The 23,713-nt window shown below is 38.8% G+C and overlaps 1 protein-coding gene across 3 annotated transcripts in view; it reads right to left on the bottom strand.

The window, feature by feature from the left end:
* Positions 1-6,353, bottom strand: part of ctnna1 (catenin (cadherin-associated protein), alpha 1) — an 89,281-nt gene extending 82,928 nt beyond the window's left edge. For 2 of the 3 annotated variants that reach the window (XM_036004007.1, XM_031319736.2), the window contains exons 1-3: positions 5,873-6,200; positions 3,974-4,106; positions 3,638-3,833 (exon numbers count right to left, since the gene is read on the bottom strand). In XM_036004007.1, the coding sequence (XP_035859900.1) occupies positions 3,638-3,833; positions 3,974-4,093 (316 nt within the window). In that variant the 5' untranslated portion in view covers positions 4,094-4,106; positions 5,873-6,200. Of the gene's footprint in view, positions 1-3,637; positions 3,834-3,973; positions 4,107-5,872 lie in introns of all 3 variants that reach the window. The other variant, XM_031319737.2, reaches the window with a different exon arrangement.
* Positions 6,354-23,713: the final 17,360 nt, after the last annotated feature.

The following is a 23,713-nucleotide window of genomic DNA, read 5'->3' as shown; positions in this document are numbered from 1 at the left end:
TGATGAAATGATTAAAATGTATATCACACAATAAGCCCACCACACAGCAGGAGAACAAAGACACAGACAGGGAGGGAAGGGCAACACAGAGAGAACAAGGACAAAAGCAGACAGAAAGGGCTGCATATAGAAAAAGTCTTTATTTATTAGAAATGTCTTGATTTTAGTGATGCGTATGGTAAATAAAATAGGATTTTAAATATTCCGAGAATACGTTAACAGGAGAAAAACATCCACTAAATTTCAAATGGTGGAAAAAACTTCATCCACTAGCCACTTCAACATGCTTTTTCATGTATACACAGTCATTCTTAATGATCATGTCAGAATATTTTTTTTCTTCTCCCATTTTAAAAACAGCTGGTAAGCCACAGCTGGGTGGAAAATACTTTCTGAATAAAGGGGGTGGTGGTGGTGGGGGGGGTGTTACTTTACTCAATAGCCGTATTATCAGTCTAGGCACGCTCCACTGAGCAGCATGGCATAGCTGACAGCCAGGCGGAGGCACCAGCTAACAACAGTCAGTGAATTCCAGTCCAGTGACAGCTTGCCACAACTACAGTAACATTCCTGGGCACTGAGCACTGCACAGGCTATCTAGAGACATGTCATCTACTTCCCAACTACTCAGAGCGGAGCTCGAGCAGGGGACATCTAACTCGCTGGGCATCTGGGGAGAAAAAACATAGTGACACAAATATCGCTTCACAAGGTGATAACAGCCTCCCTCAAGTCATAAGCCCCTGGTCTCAATGGTCTTCTAGTGTGTCAAAAGAGAGCCCGATATCCGGAGCAGAGAGGAATAAATGAGACTTGCGAGTGTGGTTGTTATGAATCCGTTATCGCAAGCCAAATGGTAATTTAATTGGGTAATTAGCTGGTGATTTGATAGTAGATTCAGGTCTCGAGATGCACAAGTTGTTCATTCTGTCACACAACCACAACTGGTACTCCACTAAGCAACCCAACAGATAACCCTATACACAAAATGCCAGACAAATCCCCACCACCATTATGCCGATTGATTTTGTCATCATCAGAATAGATCACTTTAGCTGCAGAGGCTACAAACTAATATGTCCTACATGCTGACACAAAGATCCACGAAGGACTCATTTTTGTCACGGGTTTGAATGGGATAACAAAAGTAAATCAAGCTGACTATATGATTCTGCTCCTGACAAGGGTCTATCAAAGGTCAGACACCGCTCAAACAAAAGAGTGAAGGCAGCTTTATATAATAATAGGATGACTATAGTAGATTTATATTGACGGGCCAAGTGATATGGGTTAGGACTGAACAATATGGTTGGAGTTATTATCACAATATTATTAAGAATAGGTTCCAACATAGATGTAAATCGCTATTCAACATTCTGATTACATCAGAAAAAAACTCTTAAAACAAAAACATTACCTAATTTTTGTATTTTCCAATCATATTGTTGACTTAAGACGATAATACTGAATTATTGCCCAGCCCTAATGTGGAATATCTGTCTCTTCCGCCTAACATTGCAATTGTGATTTTGTTCCATATACAATATACTGAATAAAATACTCTCTCTCTCGATATTTTATATTGTATATTTATATTTAGCACATTCGCCGACATGAGGTAGACTTTAGACTCAGTTGTAGATTTTAAATTACGTTAAAATAAAATACTTTAAGACTTCTTGCTTCTCATCCTCCCTCCTGTCCTTCTACTCTGCCCTCACCTCTCTTTCCACACTTTCCTGTGTCACCTTTACTACCTGTCAGTATGTCTAATACATGAATTGAAGTGCAGTGCTTGATTAAGCAACCTACAAGAATGAAATCAAATAACTCCTGCTAGGCACTTCACATAAAGGAGACAAAATACCCGCCTCCCCTCCCCCTTCATTTTATCCAACTAAACTCAGCTTCATCATGACCATCATCAGCCTCTTTTCCATACCAACCAGTTTACCAAAGTCATCTGAAATTTCAAAAATATATAATTTGACTAACAAGCTAAGTGTAGAGCTCCAAAGATCAATCAAATAATCGATTAGTATATGGTATATCCTGCAATCATGTAACGTTGGTAGCAGCAAAAAGTGAACCACAGTCAGAGCCGGTGAACCGCAGTCAATGAGCCCGCTATGGACGTAGCAACCCCGCTGCTGTACAGAGGCTCGTACAACAGCATGCTGCATGTGATGTCTTTTGTGCAACAGCATCCACGCGTCAGGTCAGTTTCACAGTTCATTTTTTAAGTTTCACAGTTCATTAATACTGCACGTGTCGCATGTCGAAACTGCATCAAAACCGCATCATTGGTTACCCAGAAGTACACCAGCAAAGTGTAAAGTAGATCGGCTGAATGCTTCGAGATATTTGAAAGACAATGGACACACACACACAGAGGGTCCCCGCTTTACAGTTAGATATGTATTTTTACAGTGTTTTTAAACTAAAATGTGTCATAGAAGTGGCAAACTCCTGTAAGGAACAACTTGTAATAAGTGGTAGGTTGAGTGCATAACGTTAGAGTGTGCGGTCAAGATAGAAAAAGAGAGCGTGTGTGTGACTGAGTATGAAGTTAGTAGTAACGTTATAGCTGTGATTGTAACAGTGCATGTACAGTGCCATTTGTCAGTGAATAAACTCCTCAAGACCCAAGCAAAGTCCTGTGTCTTGCTTGCCACCTAATTAAAATTAAGGGGGTTAGTCCCAAAGCAAGCGACAGCTTCGGCACAGGCTCACTTAAGGTGGACTGACCTTTAAGGTGGACCAGCTATTTCCATTTTACCATGTAGTGCAAACACCACACTCCTCCAAGTTTTACTCGGCACCTTTTACCTCAGACTGCTAGCCAGCGAAGCCATTAGCGGAGCGTGTATGCAAAGTAACCTATAGACCAACATGCGTAACCGGTCAAAAATAGTCTGTGTTGAGCGATTCACAGTTAACTGTTGACATCCCTAGCAGCGGCACTAATCATTGAGCAGCAGTGCTGCGCTGCTGTTAAGTCTATATCAACAAGGTTTAATTTACGCGATTGTTCCGGTGCCGCCCGAAGTTCAGCCAGATGTCCCTCAACTTCAGCTTTATTTGTGTTGGCATTCTAAACTCCGGTCGATTCGGGAAACATCCTCCGAGCTACAACCGACAATCAAATTATATTTACCTTTTTTTTGGGAGTAAAATTCTTATCACACACTCGACAGCCATTTTAATTCCAGAGCTTGCCTCCCTACGTGCACGTGTTCCACCAAAGCAAGTTCCTTCCCGAGGCTATTTTACAGAGGCACCGTAGCTGCGTCCAGGTGCGCCGCCCAAGATGATTGCGATTGGTTTAAAGAAATGCCAATAAAACAGAGCACGTTTTTCTCCCATCCTGGAATGTTGCCAGACCTTCCTCCGCAGCACTTTGGCGATAGGTCTGGCAATGCGAGACTATACTGCTGTTGAATGCATATAGGGGAAACACTTTACCCCATAGCCAAAGGAAATCTATCAGGCTCATAACATATTCTTATTTCAAGTCTTCCACTGGGGCAGATGATATGTACATAGCTTTTGATTTATTTATCATCCTTCCCATCTTAAGAAGCACTCTGTACAAGCTGGAAAGCACACACTTTTGCAATATGCATTTTCAATATACCTTGCTTGCGGACATCTTCCACAGCAGCAGTAAGCTCATCCTTTAGGAACTGACTTTCCTTTGCAATCTTTTCTCCTTTCTCCAGGAAGTTCTGGGTGGCATTCTCTACAGATGCCGCCAAAACATGAGCCTTCTTGGAGCGTCCTTTCTTCTTGTTAGATGGGCCTTTGTTGCTGGAGTTTACCAAAGTGGTGACCTATGGCAGGGATACAAAATGGTTCAACAACAGAAGCAGCTACTTCGGGATATGTCACTCGCTATTGTTTTAAAATACATTATATATATATATATATATATATATATACGAAATATAAATGAAAACTGGGTTCACATTACCTGGGTTACCAGGGGCTCCAGCAGCCTCTCCACAGCCAGAGTACGGATCTCTAGACTCTTTGGGTCCCATTTGAAGTTGATGTTAGCTGTGTTGATGTTAGCTGTGTTGATGTTTGTCATGGTGTCTGGAATTCTGGGGATTAAAAAAAATTGTCAAAGTCAGAAAAAAAAGTTGGAACAGCTGACCAGGGCTGAGTCGCGTTCATTCTACAAATGCAAAGATGACACAATTTAGACTGCATCAAACATGAACATATTTGTCTTCCAAAACTCTCAATATCTATATGGCTCTATGTTATAGAGGGCAGGCTTTTGGTTTGCCAAGAAAAAATAATAATAAAAAAGACGTTTGCTTACTTTGCCTAAATGAAGCTTCCTTATGATTTTCAGACTAGTCTCTAAAAGTTTGTACACTAGTCAAAACATTAAGGTCCTTCTTTGAGCCAGCAATGCTCCATCCCTCGCAGAGGGACTGCCAAAGGCAGAACCCAGTAACACTGTGGCCCAATTTCGATTCCTCTTCAGGCAGCAACTGCAACTCCATTGATTAGCTATCTAACATGGAGGGGCAGGGATAATCATCAAGCCCTGAGGGATGAGGGGCCTCAACTGAAAAGTTGGTCAGCTGTATTCTGAGAAGAATGTCGTCGATTTCCACTAACCTACATTGTCAACAAAGAGGCTAAAATATTGAAAACACCAGGAGAACATTTGAATGATGACTTCTTAATGTTAATATTGAACTGCTTATTGGGTGGGTGTGCTTCGATATTGCATAAAAATCCTGACTAATGTTTGAATTTGTCTGTGGTACAGGCTACTTGTTATGATCTATGGCACCTTTTAACTTTTAATCAAAAAGACAGCCAGTATGGATGGATGCAGATTGTCTGGCACAGTTGTAACACAAATATTAAAGCACTTCCCTACTACTACACAGAGGCTTTAATCTACAATTATTTATCAGCCACTGCAAGGTTTCTCATCCACTATAATTCAAAAAGATCACACAAACCACCTAAAAATACGTTCCCTGGATTTATCTAACCATGCGGATAATGTTGGTGTCATTTGCTGATGTGTGGACAATTTCCAATGAAACTGCTTCTACCTAAGAAATAGTTCCATATATAACTAATAATTCCGAGTAACTGGTTCACCTCTGTATGGGTGTGGCACAAGAAGTCTCAGAAACGGATATCTCAAAATCTGATCAAATAAAACCAAAACTATCTGCAAGGATAGATACCACTGGGGGGGTAGTAGATGAATGTGAATTGGGTGAAATTACTTTTTAAACTCTCAGCAAATTAACGTTAAACCATTTGGCCTAAGAAACAACAACAAGATGGCGTATCGTATGATAGTTGGAATGCCCTTTCCAAAAAAGAAACGTCCTTAACACAAAAACAACACATTTAACGTTAAACTCGATAATGTAGAAGCAACAGGGTGGGTCGAACACCTAACGTAACGTTAGCTAAGCGCTAGCTAATGCTCACGTTAAGTAGCTAGCTTTAAGCACAGCACCTGCACCTGTTGTAATGTTAGCTAACTTTACCTACATTACCTTTGGTTTTACCCAGCTAAAGTAACGTTAATTGACACTATAACAAGTAAACGATGCGAGTATTCACCCGATGTTGATTAAAATTAACAGATTTTCTTATTAATAGGTCACCGTTAACACTTGAGCCAACAGAGCTTAACGTAGCTACGTAACGTTACTGTGTGTCAAACACGGCACCTTGTTAATGCTAACTAATGCTAGGCGACAACACTAACGCTAGCTCCATTAGCTTACTTTAATACTACGAACAACTTTATCTGTCGTGTTAATGCGCTGTACAATTAACTATTCCACGTAACATAGTTAGTAAGGTAACGTTGTGAACTTACCGAAAACAATTCACTAGCAAAAACAGGAGTTTAAAAGTTCAAAATGGAGGAACGGGAATTACGGAATTCCTTGCCTCAAAAGTTTTACTCTCTTTTCCTCCCCGCAGTGACTCAGTTTAGTTGTGCTCCTAACCTTACAGGGTACTTCTTCTTGGGAAAAAATATCGAAAGATGAATACAAGAGCGGATCAAAAAAGATCTCCTGCTATTAGTTACCTGAAAAGTTTCGGTTAGGATTGTTTCGATGTCGCAGACTATTGCCCAACAATAGATGAGGCGTAGGGGGGCTGGGGCGGTGACCGAGTTCCTGAACTTCCTGGCAGCGGGGCAGGGCAACCACAGGACACAGCAAGCCCGCAAAACAAGGAGGTGTTTTGGGCGTGGCACTAACCGTATGTGTCCATATATGGATTAATTATTGCTTCCATAAATCTAGTGTATGGCCAGGCCAAGCTGTGGGACACCAGTTGTAAACCTAAGTTTGACCAAGGAACGTACCCAGGAATGACTAACCTTGGAGTGAGATAGTCATGTGGGACATTGAAGTTAATATTGTGGCAGATACAAATATCTGATAATCTTGGAATATGTTCATTTAAATATAGCCTAAAAGTTTTTTTTAAACAAAAATGTTTTATTTCGAAATATGTTTTCCTGCACCCTCTGCTGTGAGCAGCAATTCACATGATCTCTAGTCATTAAGAGGCTAGAGATGAGCCGATACTGCCTAAAATGCTAGTATCGGTATCGGGAAGTACTGGAGTTAATGCACCGATCCGATACCACATAATAAAGCCCTAAAGAAAATCTACCTTAGAGTAGTTTATGTTCTTATTCCATTATAACTGACTGTCAAACTGGATAATAAAAGAAAGTTCTGGGGAGTTCATTGTTTGTGTTTGTTCATGTTTCACAAAAAGTTTAACCTGAGCAACCGACAACAAAGATAGAAATCATATCACATCCATACAGGGATAGTAGTATACAGTTGTTAAAACATAATAAAATATATGACACACTGGTATCGGATCGGTACTCAGTACCGGCCGATATGCAAGTTCAGGTATCAGAATCGGTATCGGGAAGCAAAAAATGGTATCGGGCCATCTCTAGCTACTACAGAGGAAACTGGTGTTTGATCCGGAAATCATTTAGGTCATCTTAACAAGGCAATATACAAAGTACCAGAAATCATTTCATGGTTAGGAATTTTAATTATTTTGTGTTGTAGTTACATTTAATTGAGCCTTTGTCACTTCTCTTCAGTTTTCAAATACTGTCCAGCCGTACCATGTCAAAACTCACAACCCAAATTAATCAAAAATGATCACATTAGCCTTTCAGCCTTGAAATAATGGGATCGTACATAATATATTTTAACCCCCATAGCACTGCATTTGTTCACCTTAATAAAAATGATTTAGGTTAAGGACTCCTCAAGCAATATGGATCCACTTGGGGGAAATCTTTTGACTATTAGGCCTATTAAATTAACCAAATGTGACAATATTCAAAATATTTTTCCTCCACATACTGTTATTTGGCAGAATATGTGACATATTTTGTAAATGGTAGATGTATAATTTTTGGAAGTTACCTTATTTTCTTGTTTGTCTATTTAAACTCTGAGCTCACAGGATGCAAAAATAGCCTTTTTCAAATTGCAACCTGCTGTATGTCAATGTCAAAATGTCAGACATTAATTTTAAAACAATTTAACACAATAATAAACAATTTAGTTTCCAGTCTATCTTCACTATATGACCCATTCTATTCCCTCTGTTTCTTTCCTTTTAGTTGGTTATTAAAATTTAGAGCAGCTTCTCAAAAATAATATACTATATAATATAATATAATTTTCATTGGGTTCAAATTCAACACAAGGCCTCAGAGAAAGACAGTGCTACAAAGTCAGCTGATGCAGCATCAGGTGCATACACACACAATGAGCAGGTTGTAGCTTCGGGTTCTCATATTTTATTATTATATATAACAAACATCAAACTACAGCAGCACTGACATTTCAGATAAGTCTTTTATTCAGATAGCTAGACAGCTAGAGATGGCTTGCAGATGCCACACATTTTACAATGTCAAGGTCAAGAAAAACTAACTATATAAGCTATGATGAGTATGCAGTTGTCACTCTTTTATGGTTTGTTGCAGCTGTGACTGAGAACATTGAGACATTTGATAAACATATTCAAGAGCCAAGTATTTTGGTTTGGGCCTAATGAACTGTGAAAGCCATAAATAAATTATCTAAAGAGGCCAGGTGCCACCCCTTCCGCCTCACTTTTCCACCTTACACACAAACACACACACACACACACACACACACACAGACAAACGCACACAGACAAACACACACAAACAATGGATACACTGTATCTTTAAACAGTGGTACCATGCTAATAGATTTTACCTCATGGTCATACAGTTACTGGAAAGAGTCTGACAGTTACTTTAAGTAATTTGCTAATTAATTTTTTTTCAGCCTTTCCATTGGTGTGTGTGCTCAGTAAACCTCATTGGCTAAAGCTACGTCTATTTACAAAAGAAAATATATAATCAAATATGACAAATCAATGCAAACACATTATACTGTATATGTAAAGAAAAATACATAAAAAAAGATCATCTGCAATTCAACGAGGTGGCCACAAAGAACAAACAACAATGGTGTTTTGTTCTGCAGGCAAGTACAACTAACACACTTCTATTTGTTGGCTGGAGTAGGTGTTAATTAAGAAGCTCCACCAGTGCAGCATGAATTACAGTCCTGAAGAGAATGAGCTTACAAATGTACTCACAAAGCTCTTAATGAAGGCCTCAGAATATAATTATCTTCTGGAAAGGCACTCCTGAATAATTTTTTGTGCAATAATAATTTGTCAAGTAATTGTTTTCTCCATAGAGTTTTCACCATGCCGGAACTAAAGGGTCATGCATTAAATAGGCATATTAAATTCCTGCAAACTGAGATATATCAGTGAACTATCTTGTGTGCAATATTAACTTCAGTCAGACACAGGAGGACCTGCCACTTACATAGTGTACCAGAGATTTGTTTATCCAATTAATACTGTGTAGTGAAGAGGGATTAGATGTGCTGCAGTTGTGTGCTTGAATGATGAATGTTTGTCCAAGTAACAGCTTGCTGGGAGGACAAGTTTGGGTGTCCTTGAACTTTAATCTTTTTGTACCTATTGGGCCCGACAAATGATAAGAGCACAGCATGCTATAAATAATTCCTTCTCATTATGAGAAAGTGCACATGTTTGTCACACACTGAATGTATAATTGAGCACATGCAAATCTGTAGTGTGTGGCACTACGGTGCATCAAAAAAGTAAAAAAAAAGATGGTTACTAGACTATATGTTATTTTTGTATTTATCATAATGTTATGATCTAAAATAAAAATAAAGTGTTTTATGTTATGCAATGTGTTTTCTGAACTTACTGCACAGTAATACTATATAGATTAGTTTTACATTTCTATTCAGGAAACACAATGTATTATCGAATGGCAGTCTTGGGCTGGCACTGCTCCATACTGATAAGAGAAACTCGTGATTGCAGCCACAGGTGAGCTTCTTTCATGATTGTGTTATCTATTGTTTTGCAGACATGGAAGTTACTCTACATTATAGCTCCCTGTCAGAGTAGTTCCTCATAATTTGACGTTGACTGAATTGGAAGCTCCTTTACTGAAGGAGGATTTTGTTTCCTGACATAACGAACACAGCGACTTTCAGTCTGCCCACGTCCACCTGACTCATCCTGACAGCTGTCCATGGAACGGCATGATGTCATCTGCAGGCCCTTCCTGCCCGAGTAAGGCCTTGTACCTCCATGATTGAAAATGAGTGTGGTGCAATGTAGGCGTCATTCTTCCATGGCAATACCCAAGGGGTGGAGAGGAAAGTCAACAGGTCAGTAACACTAATGATTATCCTCAATAGCAGTTGTTCACTGTGACTTTCTTGCAGAGGTGAAAAGAAACATACATTATCGTAGTGAATTAACAAAAAGTCCCATGGGAGGACATATCAGACATGTTTACAGTTAGATGTTAGAACAGTGATGTCATGGTTTCAGAAGGCAGACTTACCATTTTATTGGAACATTAAGAAGGTCACAGCTCTCATGACTCAACTGCTGCTAACCCAATGTTGGCAGTCTGAGCTCCACCTGCTGGTTTTAGACTACGGCATCAGACTGATGCCTTCTGTTCTGTGTGGTGACTCTCCTCAGCTTTAGAAGGAGCAGGAAGGAACTGAATGACATGCTTCTGTGGCTGTTGTGGGACCACTGAGTAACCTCTTATAGTGAATCATTTCCCTCAGATGGTCTGTTTTTATCTTATAAAAAACCTTAGATCTGTAAGTGCCTATCTCTCCAGCTTTTGTATTTAGTCTGAGAGGGGTCTTCAAAATCAAACAAGTGTTTATTGCAGAGCAGTGAAGAAGTGGTGTTGACTTTTCTGGGAAATAGTGCTATTGACAATATATAAACAAGCAATTTGCTGTTTCTGCCCTCCCTGCACTTGTTTTTATGATCATATTACCTCTGTTTCCAGATATGTTTCACAGATGGGGAGACAATAGCATGTTCATAATCATTTTGAAACAATCAATGATTACTGACTGAAATGCAATTACCAGCAGACCACCGACTGAAAGCGCACTCGTCACTCACAGTGCACACACTATTCCAGAAACCTTGTTTTATTCCAAAATCCTCCAGGGAGCTACTGCCCTAATTTCTTGCTTTCCAAATGGGATTCACGCTAAAAGGAAGGTGGAGAATGTGGAGAATGCACAAAATTAAACATAATGCATTTCAAAGCTGTAATGAGTTACAGGTTCAGACACCATGGAATGCCTGTGTGCTTCAGATATACAGTGTACATTGTACACTTTGCTGTTGTAAGCACCAAACATGCACCAGGTCACAACTGGCACTGAAGAGCTGAAGACAGCGTATTTAACCTCAGATGGCACATCACTGTATGGCTTTAATTTTTAATAAGGACCTTTAAAAGGAAGCTTTAAAATAAAATGTAATCTGTGACTTTTAGTAGCTAAGTACATTTTTTTACACAGAGTCTGCAAATGTAGATCCAAATGTATTTGTTGAGCATTACATTACATTACAGACTTGTGTATTGTCCTTTACCCAGGACACATGTTTAAGTGAAGTTGGAATGGAAATACAAAAACATAGAATACATAGAAGGATTTGGGCTGATAGATAAGACTTCTTTGATGTTTCAAAACTAATTCCGCCTATAAAAGTAACTCTGTAGCCTTGGGTTCCTAATTAGAACACTACAAAGCAGCCTTAAGAAAAAACTATAATTTTGGAGTTAGTTTTGGATTTGTGAAAGAACGTCAGTGTGTTGTTGCTTGTGACTTCTAATGTGCCATACTAGCTGAACTATGTCACCTATGTAAGAAATAAAACAACAGAAACTTGATCTTAACACAGGCATCAAATCTGTGTATGGTGTTTTTTTTTGTTACACTAAATCAAAGCATATTTTTACTTATGTTTATCTTTTATAATATGTGCATCATTTTTTGAACATATTCTATCTACTGAAAATAGTGTGACAGCAGTAGGAAAATAGTACATGGTACATAGTGTTGCCTGTCTGAGTCAAGGGCTCCATAGGATACAATAAAAGAAGTAGTCAGCTAATTTCCAGAGGAATTCTATAACACTGTTAGGTAGTCTTTTCCCAGATAAATAGTAGAAATGACCCAGGCAGTCTTGTGGCAAATTGGAAATTGAACCCAGAATGTGATAGACACGACTTCCAAGTAGGGGAAATGACCTTTCAATATTAATGATGCAGAGAGCCATGACATCATCAGGACCTCTTTGGGACCATGTGATCAATAGGAAATGAATAGTTGTGACTGTATGAGAATATCTGCTCACCCACAGAACCATTGCCGCCATATTTACTTTAATAAAAATGTATCAAACCAAGTACCACGCTCTAAGTGTGAGTCATTCTTTATTGAAGGCAGCAGCAGAAGTGTAGTAATTCAATGAGCACATCCTCCCACTCTCCACACAGCTGTTGATGTCTTGTTGAAATGCAGTATTTTTTTTGCTTTCCTCCAGCTCAAGCAGAACTTACACACCCAAACATTTGCTTGTTTACTGGCCTGCTTAGAAACTACCTCACACAATGTATTGAAGCATACATTTTTTTTCCAAACACACCAAATGCAATCACCTTCGCAGAACCACATACGTTTTCTTCAGGCAATGAAACAGCGGTAAAAGGGGGTAAGTAATGTTGCTCTTTCTGTGTACTCAGCCGAGCCTTGTTTTTGACACAGCGCAAAGCCTGGGTCATTGAAAGCATAAAATTCTCACACATCACAGAAACTGCAGCGAGGGAAAGCGATGCTCCATCAGTTTGACATTGATTCTTTATGATGTAAGGACTTCTGGTGGGGAGGATGTCGCCACTATCATCGTTTATTTGTGGTTTTCATCTTGAGCTGTTGTCAGTCACTTTCATCTGATGTGCTGTTGGGATCTGAATGGATAAAGAGATGTAGTTGTAAGTTTTTAGCAGCACCCAAGAGCTGTAAAAGGCCTCTCCACCCTTTAGGGCTTTAAAATTCAAGAAGCATTTCTTGCAAAAATAGCTGTGTTAAATAATGAATATGAGATTTAAAAAAAAGCTGAGCCACTCATATGCAAAGAATCTTGTCCTAAATAAAAAATACACAAACCACAAATACAACTGAAGTGATTATCCATTGAATGTTTTACGTGCCTACCACTTCCCAATACCAACATGGTAAACACCAGTACTTATAAACCTGAATTCAGCGAAAATGTTGATCGTCAAAGTGCATAATTACCCATAAATTATCCAGAGTGAAATTCCTTACTCTCTCTTTAAGTGCAATACACCTGCAAGTGAAAGCATCCGTTTGGAGAAGCGGCAAACACAGCAGGTCTGTGCTGCAGTTTGGTAACAAACCAGTGCTGCTTACTTGAAAGTGTGTGGTTGAACCTGCTTGCTGATGGCTCTGAGGAGTGAGATGCAATGTTGAAATACTGCTGGACCAGACAGCAATAAACGCCCAGTCGTTGCCAGGGTCCACCACAGTAAACAATCGCTGGGTATCTGTCAGCTGGATGTCTAATCAATCATGGGGATGTGTCCACTTTAATGCACTGTCAAGGGAGGTTTATGGATTTCTATTTTGACACGTCAATGTTGCCAATAACAGGGAATCCCATGCGTCTATTAACAAAGTTTCATGATATTTTATAAGAGGAGATCAATTCTGTTGTGGCATAAAATCAATAAACAGATTTCTTAGACTTTTTTTAATTCACTGATTTTGGACATCATATTGCCTTATCCAACCGTACCTTAATATGAGTTTTTGTTTTGTTTTTTTAGATCAGCGTTAGATTAGCGTTGAGCTATCATTTTCTTGGTTGCAGTTGCAGCCAAATTTTCTTCTGTCTCCCAAGCAGGTGTAATTTAGAGTCGTCATTAAGTAACAAAACAATCGGGTCAGTAGGAAGTCGACATCCTATCACATCAGATATTATTGATGTTGTTTTATTCCAGAACTCATGCACCTGTTCACACTCCCAGACCATGTGCAGGAAAGTTCCAGTTTGTTCAGGTTGACAGAACGTGCAATAGGGAGTGGGAATGACTTTAGAGACATATCTCTTCTGAGGAGTCCAATATGTCCTATGACATATGTTGAAGTGGATCTGCTGGTGATTTGGGTTCTTGGAACAATGGAAAATGTCCCAAACTGTCTCCCAATTAATTGCATTCCCCTCAGGGCTCAGCTCTCACTCGCATTTCCTTGCTATTGGGAGTTCTCCTATGGATACTTGCATCAGTTTAGCATAGATCTTGGACACTAATCCTCTCACAGGAAAATCAACAAACCAATGAGTTTGTTATTTTTTACTCCTAATATACATACAAGTGCTGATTTAGCAGTTTTTTTCATTATTGATTAATCTCATCTAATCTTATTTTTTTGATTATACATTTGGTCTATGCAGCAAAAAGCAATCCCTTTACTATCAGAGAAGACTAAAGAAAAGAAGAATTGTTTTACATCTTTGCCCAGAGAAATTACTCAAATGATTAATCTATTATCAAACATATAGCAGATACATCGATTAATTGACTCAGCTCTATTGCATACTGTATACAGCATACAGCTATGGAGTCACAATAGGGTAAGTAATTTACTGAGACACTTTAAAGTGGCTATAATTTATATGTTTAAATGATAACAATGTAGAAAATGACAATGTGAAAGTTGCTCGTAGTGATGAACCTATAGAGATTTATCAACTGAATCTGCAGCTCCTCTCATCTTTACAGAGCTTTAGAGTGAGTTCAGCTCATTGTTTAGCTGTCTGGCTCGCACTGTTTTGGTTTGCTCTCACTGCTCTCACAGCGTCGTTTTCAGTTGCAGCCTGTTCGCACTTCAACACCGCTCACTTGCGCTCTAACTTCAGATAAACTTTTTTTTTCTACACATCTCCAAGGAGCCAGGGATTTTTGCTTTGTGTTTGTCTTTCTCAAGGGATTGTCAGATTCCGTTTTGAAAATGCGTTTTTTTCTTTTTTTGAAATTGAAACTTTCCCTGGGGTCTCATTTATTTTACTGTGCATCTGTCCTTACTAAAAGTGTACGTACACCCAAAGCCAAAAATGGCGTACACCAAAAAAAAATTCTAATTTATAAAACAGGCAATGTTCCCTTTATAAATCTTAGATTACCCAGTTAATGACTCTGGCAGTTGTTCTTTCCTTATGCCGAATCATGACGACTGGCGTGGAAAAAGCAAAAAAATTCTCAGATGTTCAGGAATTGCTGTAAATTGAATTATAAATTCGGCCTGTTCTCACACAGTGTAGGGAAACCTGATCTATAGACTACCTATATTAATAATACCTTCCAAAACAGTAGACATTACGGCACTCGGGGACAGCTTCGATATACCAGGCCTATATGATAAGATTTAACAGAACTATATATTATATCCAAACAAGCATTAGTGATAAACAACAAACAAACACACTTTTCTTCATGCCGGTTTTGTCACGAACAGTATTAAAGTTCGGACCGATAAGTGTAACTTAACGGCTGTATTTCCAGACTTTGACATTTGATGATATATGCACAGTATTAAAGAGTTATTTACACTGTGTTCTGCCGTTATCTAATGGTAGGGTATTTGATGCTATCCTGTATTCCATGGAGTCGGGCCATCTCCTCCTCCTGCACTCCGTAGCAGACAATGTGAGGGTCACTTAGCGCCGATTAAACATTAATAACAAATTTGTATTAAAGATTTGAGTTGGATTTTACAAGGTGTTTATGGAACAAGTATCACTCAGTACAAGCGCAAATAGCACTGCTGGATTTAATCTTCATGATAACGTGGATGATATGGAGTGAAGAAATGCGCGTGAGACATCAATATTGGAAATATTACGAGTAATCGTTATTCCCACATTTACTTTCTGCAGTCTGACATCAGTTCACCACCTCACCATCTGCGTCGCCAATTCCCATTGTCTCCAAAATGTGCGTACGCATGGGTCAGAGTTTGCGTGGAGGACTGCACATTCTCCCGTCAAGTTTTTTATAAATCACAACCTTTGCGTGGGAAGTGGCGTACGCACATTTCCAGCCCTGTTTTGTGCGTACGCCACGTTTATAAATGAGATCCCTGATCTGTAGGAATCATTCTCTCCATTCAAGAGGATTGTGTTTGCATTGAAACCCCAGAAGCAACTCTTTCCACAGTTATTCAGTGTCCCAAACGTTTTTTAAAAGCCCAAGTCTGCTCAGGATCAAACCACAGGCAGACACAGTAAGCTACTAGCTGCTGAACATAGTGGCGCATTTAGCAGCTAAAGAGCCAGATTATTTCCCCTCAGGAATCGATAGAGACCAAAACCACAGCTAAAAGAGTTACCATTGGACTTACATTCATCAGGTTGCCATAAACACAACTCCAAATGAATGCCAAGGCAACTGTTTGTAGGCGAGTTCGCCGTATCAACTTAAAAGTTGATGATGTGTAAGTGTTGTGCTCACAACTTGTAATTTAATATTCACTCTATAGTCTAAGATGGAGAGGAAGATAAATGCAGTAAATATAGGCACTTCTCAACAGTTCAAAATACAGCAAAACAAAACCAGTATTTTATTACTGTAAGATATTCGTTTTGACATACAAAACAGAAAAATTGTGTAAGAAAATAATGTCACATCTCTAATATTGTACACAGTTTGCACATTTGAACGTAATTCAGATGCCTGGCATAGGTTATAAACCAAGGTCCTAACACTAATAACCTATAATCATTTGTCCAGTAAGTAGGGGTGTTGCAAAATGACATTTTGCTTAGTGACCTTTTTCATTGAAGAGTCCTGTAATTACAATTGGATGTGCACAAACAATCTAAACTAAAAACACAAGGATTAATGTCTGTTGTGTGACAGACCTGACATCCACTCCACAACAGCACATCCACAGTAGGAAAGTACATGGCAGCGAAAACTAATCCCAGGGTTAAACTACACTTGACTGTAGTGCTGACATGTCTTTGAAGACAGCCAAAGACGAGACAAAGTGATAATAAAAGACACTGTCACATTGCAGTTTCATCGGGGAAAGAACTATTGTTGCTCCATTTAACATACCAAGGTTATCTAGTGACAGGAGACAAGCCTGAAAAAATACAACCAGCGTGTGACAAATAAAATGCAACTTATCCAAAAATGTATCTTTTCTTAACTATAATGAAACCATTAAGCATAAAGCATGAAAGATGAGAATAACAAGTGCAATGAGAAGAATGACCCAGCTGTGTTGTTACAGAATCGGAGAGTGGAAATGGGTTTGAAGAGTTTAGAATAAAAGGAGAACGCAAAGTGAGGGATGGTTCTAGTTAAGAGGAGGCAGTGATCAAAGCACATAGAATATGTAAGGAATCTGCAGCCGGCCTGGGTGCTGCAGCATCATGTCCTCCATTGCGTGTATGTCAAAGAGCTTTGGTTGGCCCCTTTCTCACATGCAGGACTACAGTCTGCACCTTCGACTCATTTCTTGCTTCTTCATTAATTGCTTAGCTTCATTTCACTGATTGTGGTAAATGTTTCATACACTATTGGAGAGGGTATGCCCACAAGGAGGGCTTCCCTATGAAAAATGTATGACAACAGATGTCTAGGTCCGCCTCTACTGCCACGCAACGTTCATCTAAGCCAACAGAGAATTGATTAGAAAGCTATCTATGCTGACGATGAGGACACATTCTTCAAATGCTGCCTTGCAGGCAGTTGCATTTGAAAAACATAATTGCAAATCATTAATATCAAAGTTATTGAGCCACTAAGTTGCACAATTGCAAATTGGGCTGGAATAATGTATATATGCTATTATAAATATTGTGGAATGAAGATATTTTTTCTAAACATGAATAAGTCAGTGTTACTGATATTACCCTTCATCAAAATTGTATGTGTAAGGAGCCAAATTCTTATTTATTGTTCACTAAAAAAGATTATCAGCTTCAATGATGACACCGGTAGTGTGGTGTGTGTGTGTGTGTGTGTGTGTGTGTGTGTGTGTTTTATAAGCTGGTAGATTGAGTCAACACATTTTTCATAATAAGTGCCCTTCACTCGTCAGCAGATGCCATTCTATACAGAAAGATGAGCCACTTCCTAATCTCTTAATGAAAAAGTAGAATGGCAGTTAATACTCTTGACAGATTCCAGTGTTATTAATTATCTCAACGTTTTTGTCCTTCCGCAAAACTTTTGAACATAAAACTAAACTTTTTGTTGTTTTGCTGTTAACAACCTATGCGCCATACTAAACATATTGCACAGAATTAATGCTTTCGGTGCTAGAGAATTTATTATAAATACAAGGTGGAGACTTTAAGATGAACTGCTCTAAACTAAAAAAAATCACACCAAGATTTCCCGTAGCCTCTTAGTTGTCACGGCAAGAATGTCTCAGGGCGGTATCAATTTGGGAAGTGATCCTTTTTGTGCAGAGTTTGCATATTCTCCCAATACAGTATCTGTGTTCTCCAAGATGCTTTGATTCCTTCCCACAGTCCAATGACATTCAAGATAGCTTGATAGGAGACCGGCGACTAGTCCAGGGGTCTTTTGTCCAGTCTTTGCTGGGAGGTGACATTTATGTGCAGCTAGCATATGTAATATTATAGTATTATTATCATCCTGTTTATCAGATGTTGTTGAATCATATACATTGCCATGCAGGGTCATTGCTATCAATCAATGCCACCAGGTAGCCTTGCATTAGAATGGTCTGTCTGTTGAGATTAGGGAGGCAAACTCTATAGATCTTCTTAAAATCAGACTGAAAATGTTATTTATTTTCCTTCTAATGTGGTTAGCCTCCGCTTTACACAGTTACTGCAAGTGACTCAGTACCTCATAGTTAGCAATAGGTCAGGTGCCTTCTGATTAGAATTGATTTTGCCTTTTCTGTTTTCCTGTTCTGTGTATTTCTGTTGATTAAAATGTATACATGCTACTTTTAGTGTGACTGAGGGTAAGGCACAAGGCTAAATGCACCTTCTCTCTGTGTGTGTCTACAAACTCATCTTGTATTAATTATGCTGAAGTGCTATTAACTTGGCCAGTGTTGTTGGGAACAAAGCATAATTAAAAACACATGTTGTAATGATTGAGTAAACTTAGGTAATAAGCATTCAGGCTTGTAATAAGTATAATATATATATACACTCTAACAGTGTAAACATGTTATTCCACCTAAAGTTAGCCTTGTGAATCTGTGTATTCAATCTTAGCATTTCAGATGATTTTTTTGCATTTTACACTTTGAACCTTTGTTGCAAAACCAAATCCATCATAACAATAAATCAGATGAATATAAGGAGCTGAAGAAATATCTTTGACACCAGTTTGCTCATTGATAGGCTTACAGTATGTTCTTTCTTTGACCTTCCTCCCTACACTGCACTGAAATGAAAATATGTCAATTGCAGAGTGGTTAGGAATGTGAAGTAGCAGAGGACCAGAGTTCAAATACAGATATGATAGCCATAGGTATGAGTAGGAGAAAGCAAAGCTATTGCCAGTTCTTGTTAGCTAATGGGTGTTTGAACAAGTATTTCTGCTAATGGCTTGCAAAAATATGTTCGTTTTTCAAAAGTGGATGAATAATATGAGATGATTGGTATTTTCTTTTGCAATAAAAGTAATATAACAATAATATCCATCTTATATAAATGTGAAAAAATATTACTGGGTTTTTAGACAGCAGTCAATGATATGTTGTGAAATCTGCTGGAGCCTGGCATGAATGTGCTATATTAAACCTAAGAACGTTCTGTTCTGGTGTGTGTGCGTGTATGTGCTGAAGAAAGGAGGATTTCTCGGCGTGCATAACTTAAAGCTCTTTTTCCGTCCCCACATGCTCACCTGCGCACCTGATGAAAGTGCAGTTTTATCACACCTAATCATGTTGTATCTGCAGTGATGGTGTGAATTTCATTATCCAATCAGATTTCTTCCAGTTAGAGACTGTTCAAACTTTTCACAGCTGAAAAAATGAACTTGCACATCAGCGTATGCAAGATACTGCAACGTGTCAGATAGAACATTGCCGAATAAAATTAATCAAAATCATGTTAACCGACACGTGACTGCTAACAGTGCAGTACTGATGCATACTTTGTTTGCTTTTTTAGCTGCTGTCTGCCTCACACACTGGCAAACCTGCAGCATAAAAAACGGTTAGAGCAAATCTGCCATCAAAAAAAGAATGTTGATGGCTAATCATCCATCATGCTCCACCGCATGGCTATTGTGCTGCAATCATGAATGTGTTTACCTTTGGTCCATTTACAGTGGTGAGTTAATGTCAATTGTATATAAAGTGCTCTACCTGGAGGTTGTAAATGAATATGCAATGGGCTGTGTTCATTCTGCGAGGAGCAGAGGACATCATAGCAGGTCTCAGCCGTGCCATTTACAGTAATGTGCTGGGTTATTAAATAAATGACTGGCCTTAGGTATGCGAAGCCATTTGGACACAAAGACACACAACACAGGTAAGACACCATTACCATATTACACACAGAGAGAGCATTGTCTTTCCTTTTTCCTTTGTTGTTTCCTAGGAAACAACTCAAGCATTTGATTATAGTGCTTTGGCCTAACAAAGATGAGATTGGGATTTATTTAGTTTTTCCATTATCTGCCTCTTGATAACAAGGTAAATTATTTGCCGATTATGGTGGATGGCGAAACACTGAGTCAATCAGTTTCTAAATGAAAACTGGATGGAACCAATACCAATTGAATACGAGAATCAGTCTCAAGGGACACAGCAGATAGATAGAGGCCTGGTCAGATTCTCAGCATGCTAAACAACTTTTGGATCGTTCTAATTCTCCCAACCCAGCCGATGGATGGCACCAGCCAATTCAGCTGACAGCATAAACAGCAAAGGCTAAAGCTATATTGAGACCCTGTGAACCAAAATAGCTGGGGAGAATTTTCATTAAAAAGCAAGAGAAAACTAACCACTTTGCATGGACCCTGGCTATAGTCATGGTTGAAATTCCCTCACAAAGCTTTCATCACAATGCTCCACTGACTTTGATAAATTCCATTCCACATAGCTTTAACCCAATGATGCCCCGGCACACTCACCCTATACACACACAAGAGTGTAGCAAGCACAATCACGTAAACACACAAGAGGAGGGAGAGAAAAAGAAAGATAGGGATGAATTTGGTGCCCTTATGAAGGTGCAGAAGAATGAATCCAGGCTTCCTTGCACACTATTTCATTGCCAGAGAAGACACACTTTCCTATGGCTTTTTTACTGTCACCCCGAGGGACCAATGCTCCCTTGTGCACGATACTGTCTGTCCTATATTGTAGCTTTTTCATATCTGGGAAGTATCTGGGAGGACTGCGCTTGCTCTGCACAGTGATAATACGTTTTCACTATTGGGTGAAATCCTTTTTTTCTTCCCAAAACCCTCCTGAAGAGCTTGCATGCCATAACTCACACAGCCACCCATGCTTTGCAGCCAAGCCCAGGAGCTTCCTTGGAGGAGATTAAAGAAGAAAATTTCAGAACGCATGGAGAAACATTTGCTGCTCTGAACACTTGTCTTCACATGCACAGCGACATATAAAGGTAAAGGGAATTGTTCATATGCACACAAATGCAAACAATGCAAAATCCCACGTTAGCTATTGTGTTGTTTTCTGCTATAGCGATTACTGAGGTTGCAAACTGCAGCTTTTTTAATTAAAACATATACAAAATGGATCCATTCCTCTGTTATGAATACACTTCTTCCCATCAGCTATCACTGCGAAAACACGGGCCTGCTAAATTAAATCTAGCCTGTGGAGAATAAAGCTATTTTTACCAGCATCATGAGACTGAGAGTCAATCCAAGCTGGAGCTGCCTATAAAGAGGAGAGGCAATCTTGGTTCTGAATGGGTCTGAACGCTCAATCAGCAATACCCTGCACTCCAAAGGAAATAAGGCAACCACTTCAATCCTGACATTGATTTCTTTCTCTCTCCTCTCAAACATTGTCTTCACGATCACAGACATTCACATAACTCCACATTATACTCACGGAAACGAGTGTTTATGATACTTTCGAAACATGCGATGCTATTCATGAACTAATATTTTTCTCATGAATTGCAGATTGCAATGCACAGTTCAAGCTCAGCATCAATATGGTTATCAAAAGCTCTAATGACTTGGCACGGTTAAGAGCTGCAACTTCAAACCAATGTAATATTGCATCAAACCACAAGAGGGGGAGGCACCATCTATTTTATACCCAATAGCTGAACATCAGAGTAGGATGGCTTAATGTAAAATGCATTACAAGAATAGCTTGCACGTTGTGTCGTCCTATATGAAAGGAAATTCGCAGCATGGATCAAAAAGAGATGTACCGGTCAAATTACATGCAGGGACACAAATCAACATGGGCCTGTCTCAGCCTTTTGATAACAGCTATAAACCCCAGAGGCTGCCAGTGATATGCTCCACTGACTGCAATCTATTATAATAAATATGCTAAGATTTTACATGCATGTCTACTATCTGCCCAAATCTGTACTTTGCAGCAGTAATTTAGATTTGTATCACAAGCTGGAAAATAAAAAGGAGATGAGGAGGATGTGCAGTGTTATCACTTGGCCAGTAGGTGGAAATACATGCATATTAAGTGGCTGAGTCAGTGCCAAAGCACTTTTACTGCAGTGCCAGGAGCAGGAAGAGGAACCTTTAAAATGATGAGGCAAGCACACACTTTGTATTACAAACAATATCAATTATTGAAAACAGGTATTGACTTTAGAATGGTATGATATAAATGAACTTTCCATACACAAATATATGTAGAAACACTACAGTGTTGTTTCCATTAAACAAGACTCAGGTGTTTTGCTGAAAGTTTTGGGTAATTGTATCCTGTAAGTAGCCTGACACTAATCTTAACATTTGATAAAACAATTTCATCTAGGCTCACAAGCTCAGTAGCTTTTGACAGTATCACACCATCCTCCTCACCAGTCGAGTGAGTTTGTTCAGTTGCCATGGAAATGTAAATGTTAAAACTTTCCATGATGCAAGCACCTTGCCCTTGGAAACAGCAGTTGACAAAAACAAAATCTCCACTCAAGGTCCCCTCATTTGATTTTTCTAGAGCTTTCGGACATATCAAATAGTCCTCTTAACAAGATTTAAAAAAAAAAGAAGATTTTCTACTGTTAATGTAGTTTTGTAGCTCTTGTCTGACATTATTGTTTCCTGTAATCTCTATCTGTACTTGTTTGTTTGTTTGTTTGTGTGTGAGCACGTGAATGTGTTTTTGTGTGTAAATCGTTTTGTTATAAGGAGTAATGGCATGTTTTAATATTTTTTGTTGTTGCTATAAATCAAATAAAATGCAATATATATATATATATATATATATACATACCTAAGACGGACACTGTTGCACTTTGTTCCTTTGTTATTTCCAAACAGAGAACAACACAAGAATACTTGAATGGTAATCCTGAACAGGAGACCTTCATTCAGAATGATAAAACACGACTACACCTGATGGATTTGTGGGCCACAGGACCATGCAATGTAATCATGTTATATCCGGTGGATACCAGAGAAGAACTCAAATAACTAAAAATATGTCTTACTCACATTTTAAATACATGTTTAATTTGAACATTTTAGATATACATACAGCCCCATTCACATTATGAGGTGAATGAATGTCTAAGAGAACAAAGATTGTCACTTGTCAGATATAAATCACTCCCCTGTGGTGAAAAAAACAAAAAAAAAAACTACTATTGATTCCCACAACTCTACAGGCTTAGAGCGTAACCATATCTCCATGGTGAAATCACTGAAGTCCACAGAGGATTATGTTTTAGGTCGGCTGCAGGTCGATTTGCTTGTGATCATTTGCACCGATGCAGTATCTACTTCTGTAAAGAAAGGCGGCGAAGAGATATTATCTTGAATCACATTTTGTTTGACATGTTCATTTTTTTTTTTTTTTTTAATCTTACAAGCTAACAGTCGCAGACAAACAGATGTTATCCTTTGATAAGATTCAAGTGTAGCATGTAACTTCAGCACAGTATATTTAAAAACTAATCAGATAAACCCACTTGACCACCAGCTCCATCTGCATCAGCACCTTTTCAAATTATTCATCAAGTTTTATGGCTAGTGGGGGAA

The sequence above is a fragment of the Sander lucioperca genome, chromosome 1 (assembly GCF_008315115.2).
Source record: "Sander lucioperca isolate FBNREF2018 chromosome 1, SLUC_FBN_1.2, whole genome shotgun sequence".
In the NCBI taxonomy this organism is placed as follows: Eukaryota; Metazoa; Chordata; class Actinopteri; order Perciformes; family Percidae; genus Sander; species Sander lucioperca.
Note: the sequence above shows the minus strand (reverse complement) of the source record. Positions and strands in the feature narration are given on the sequence as shown.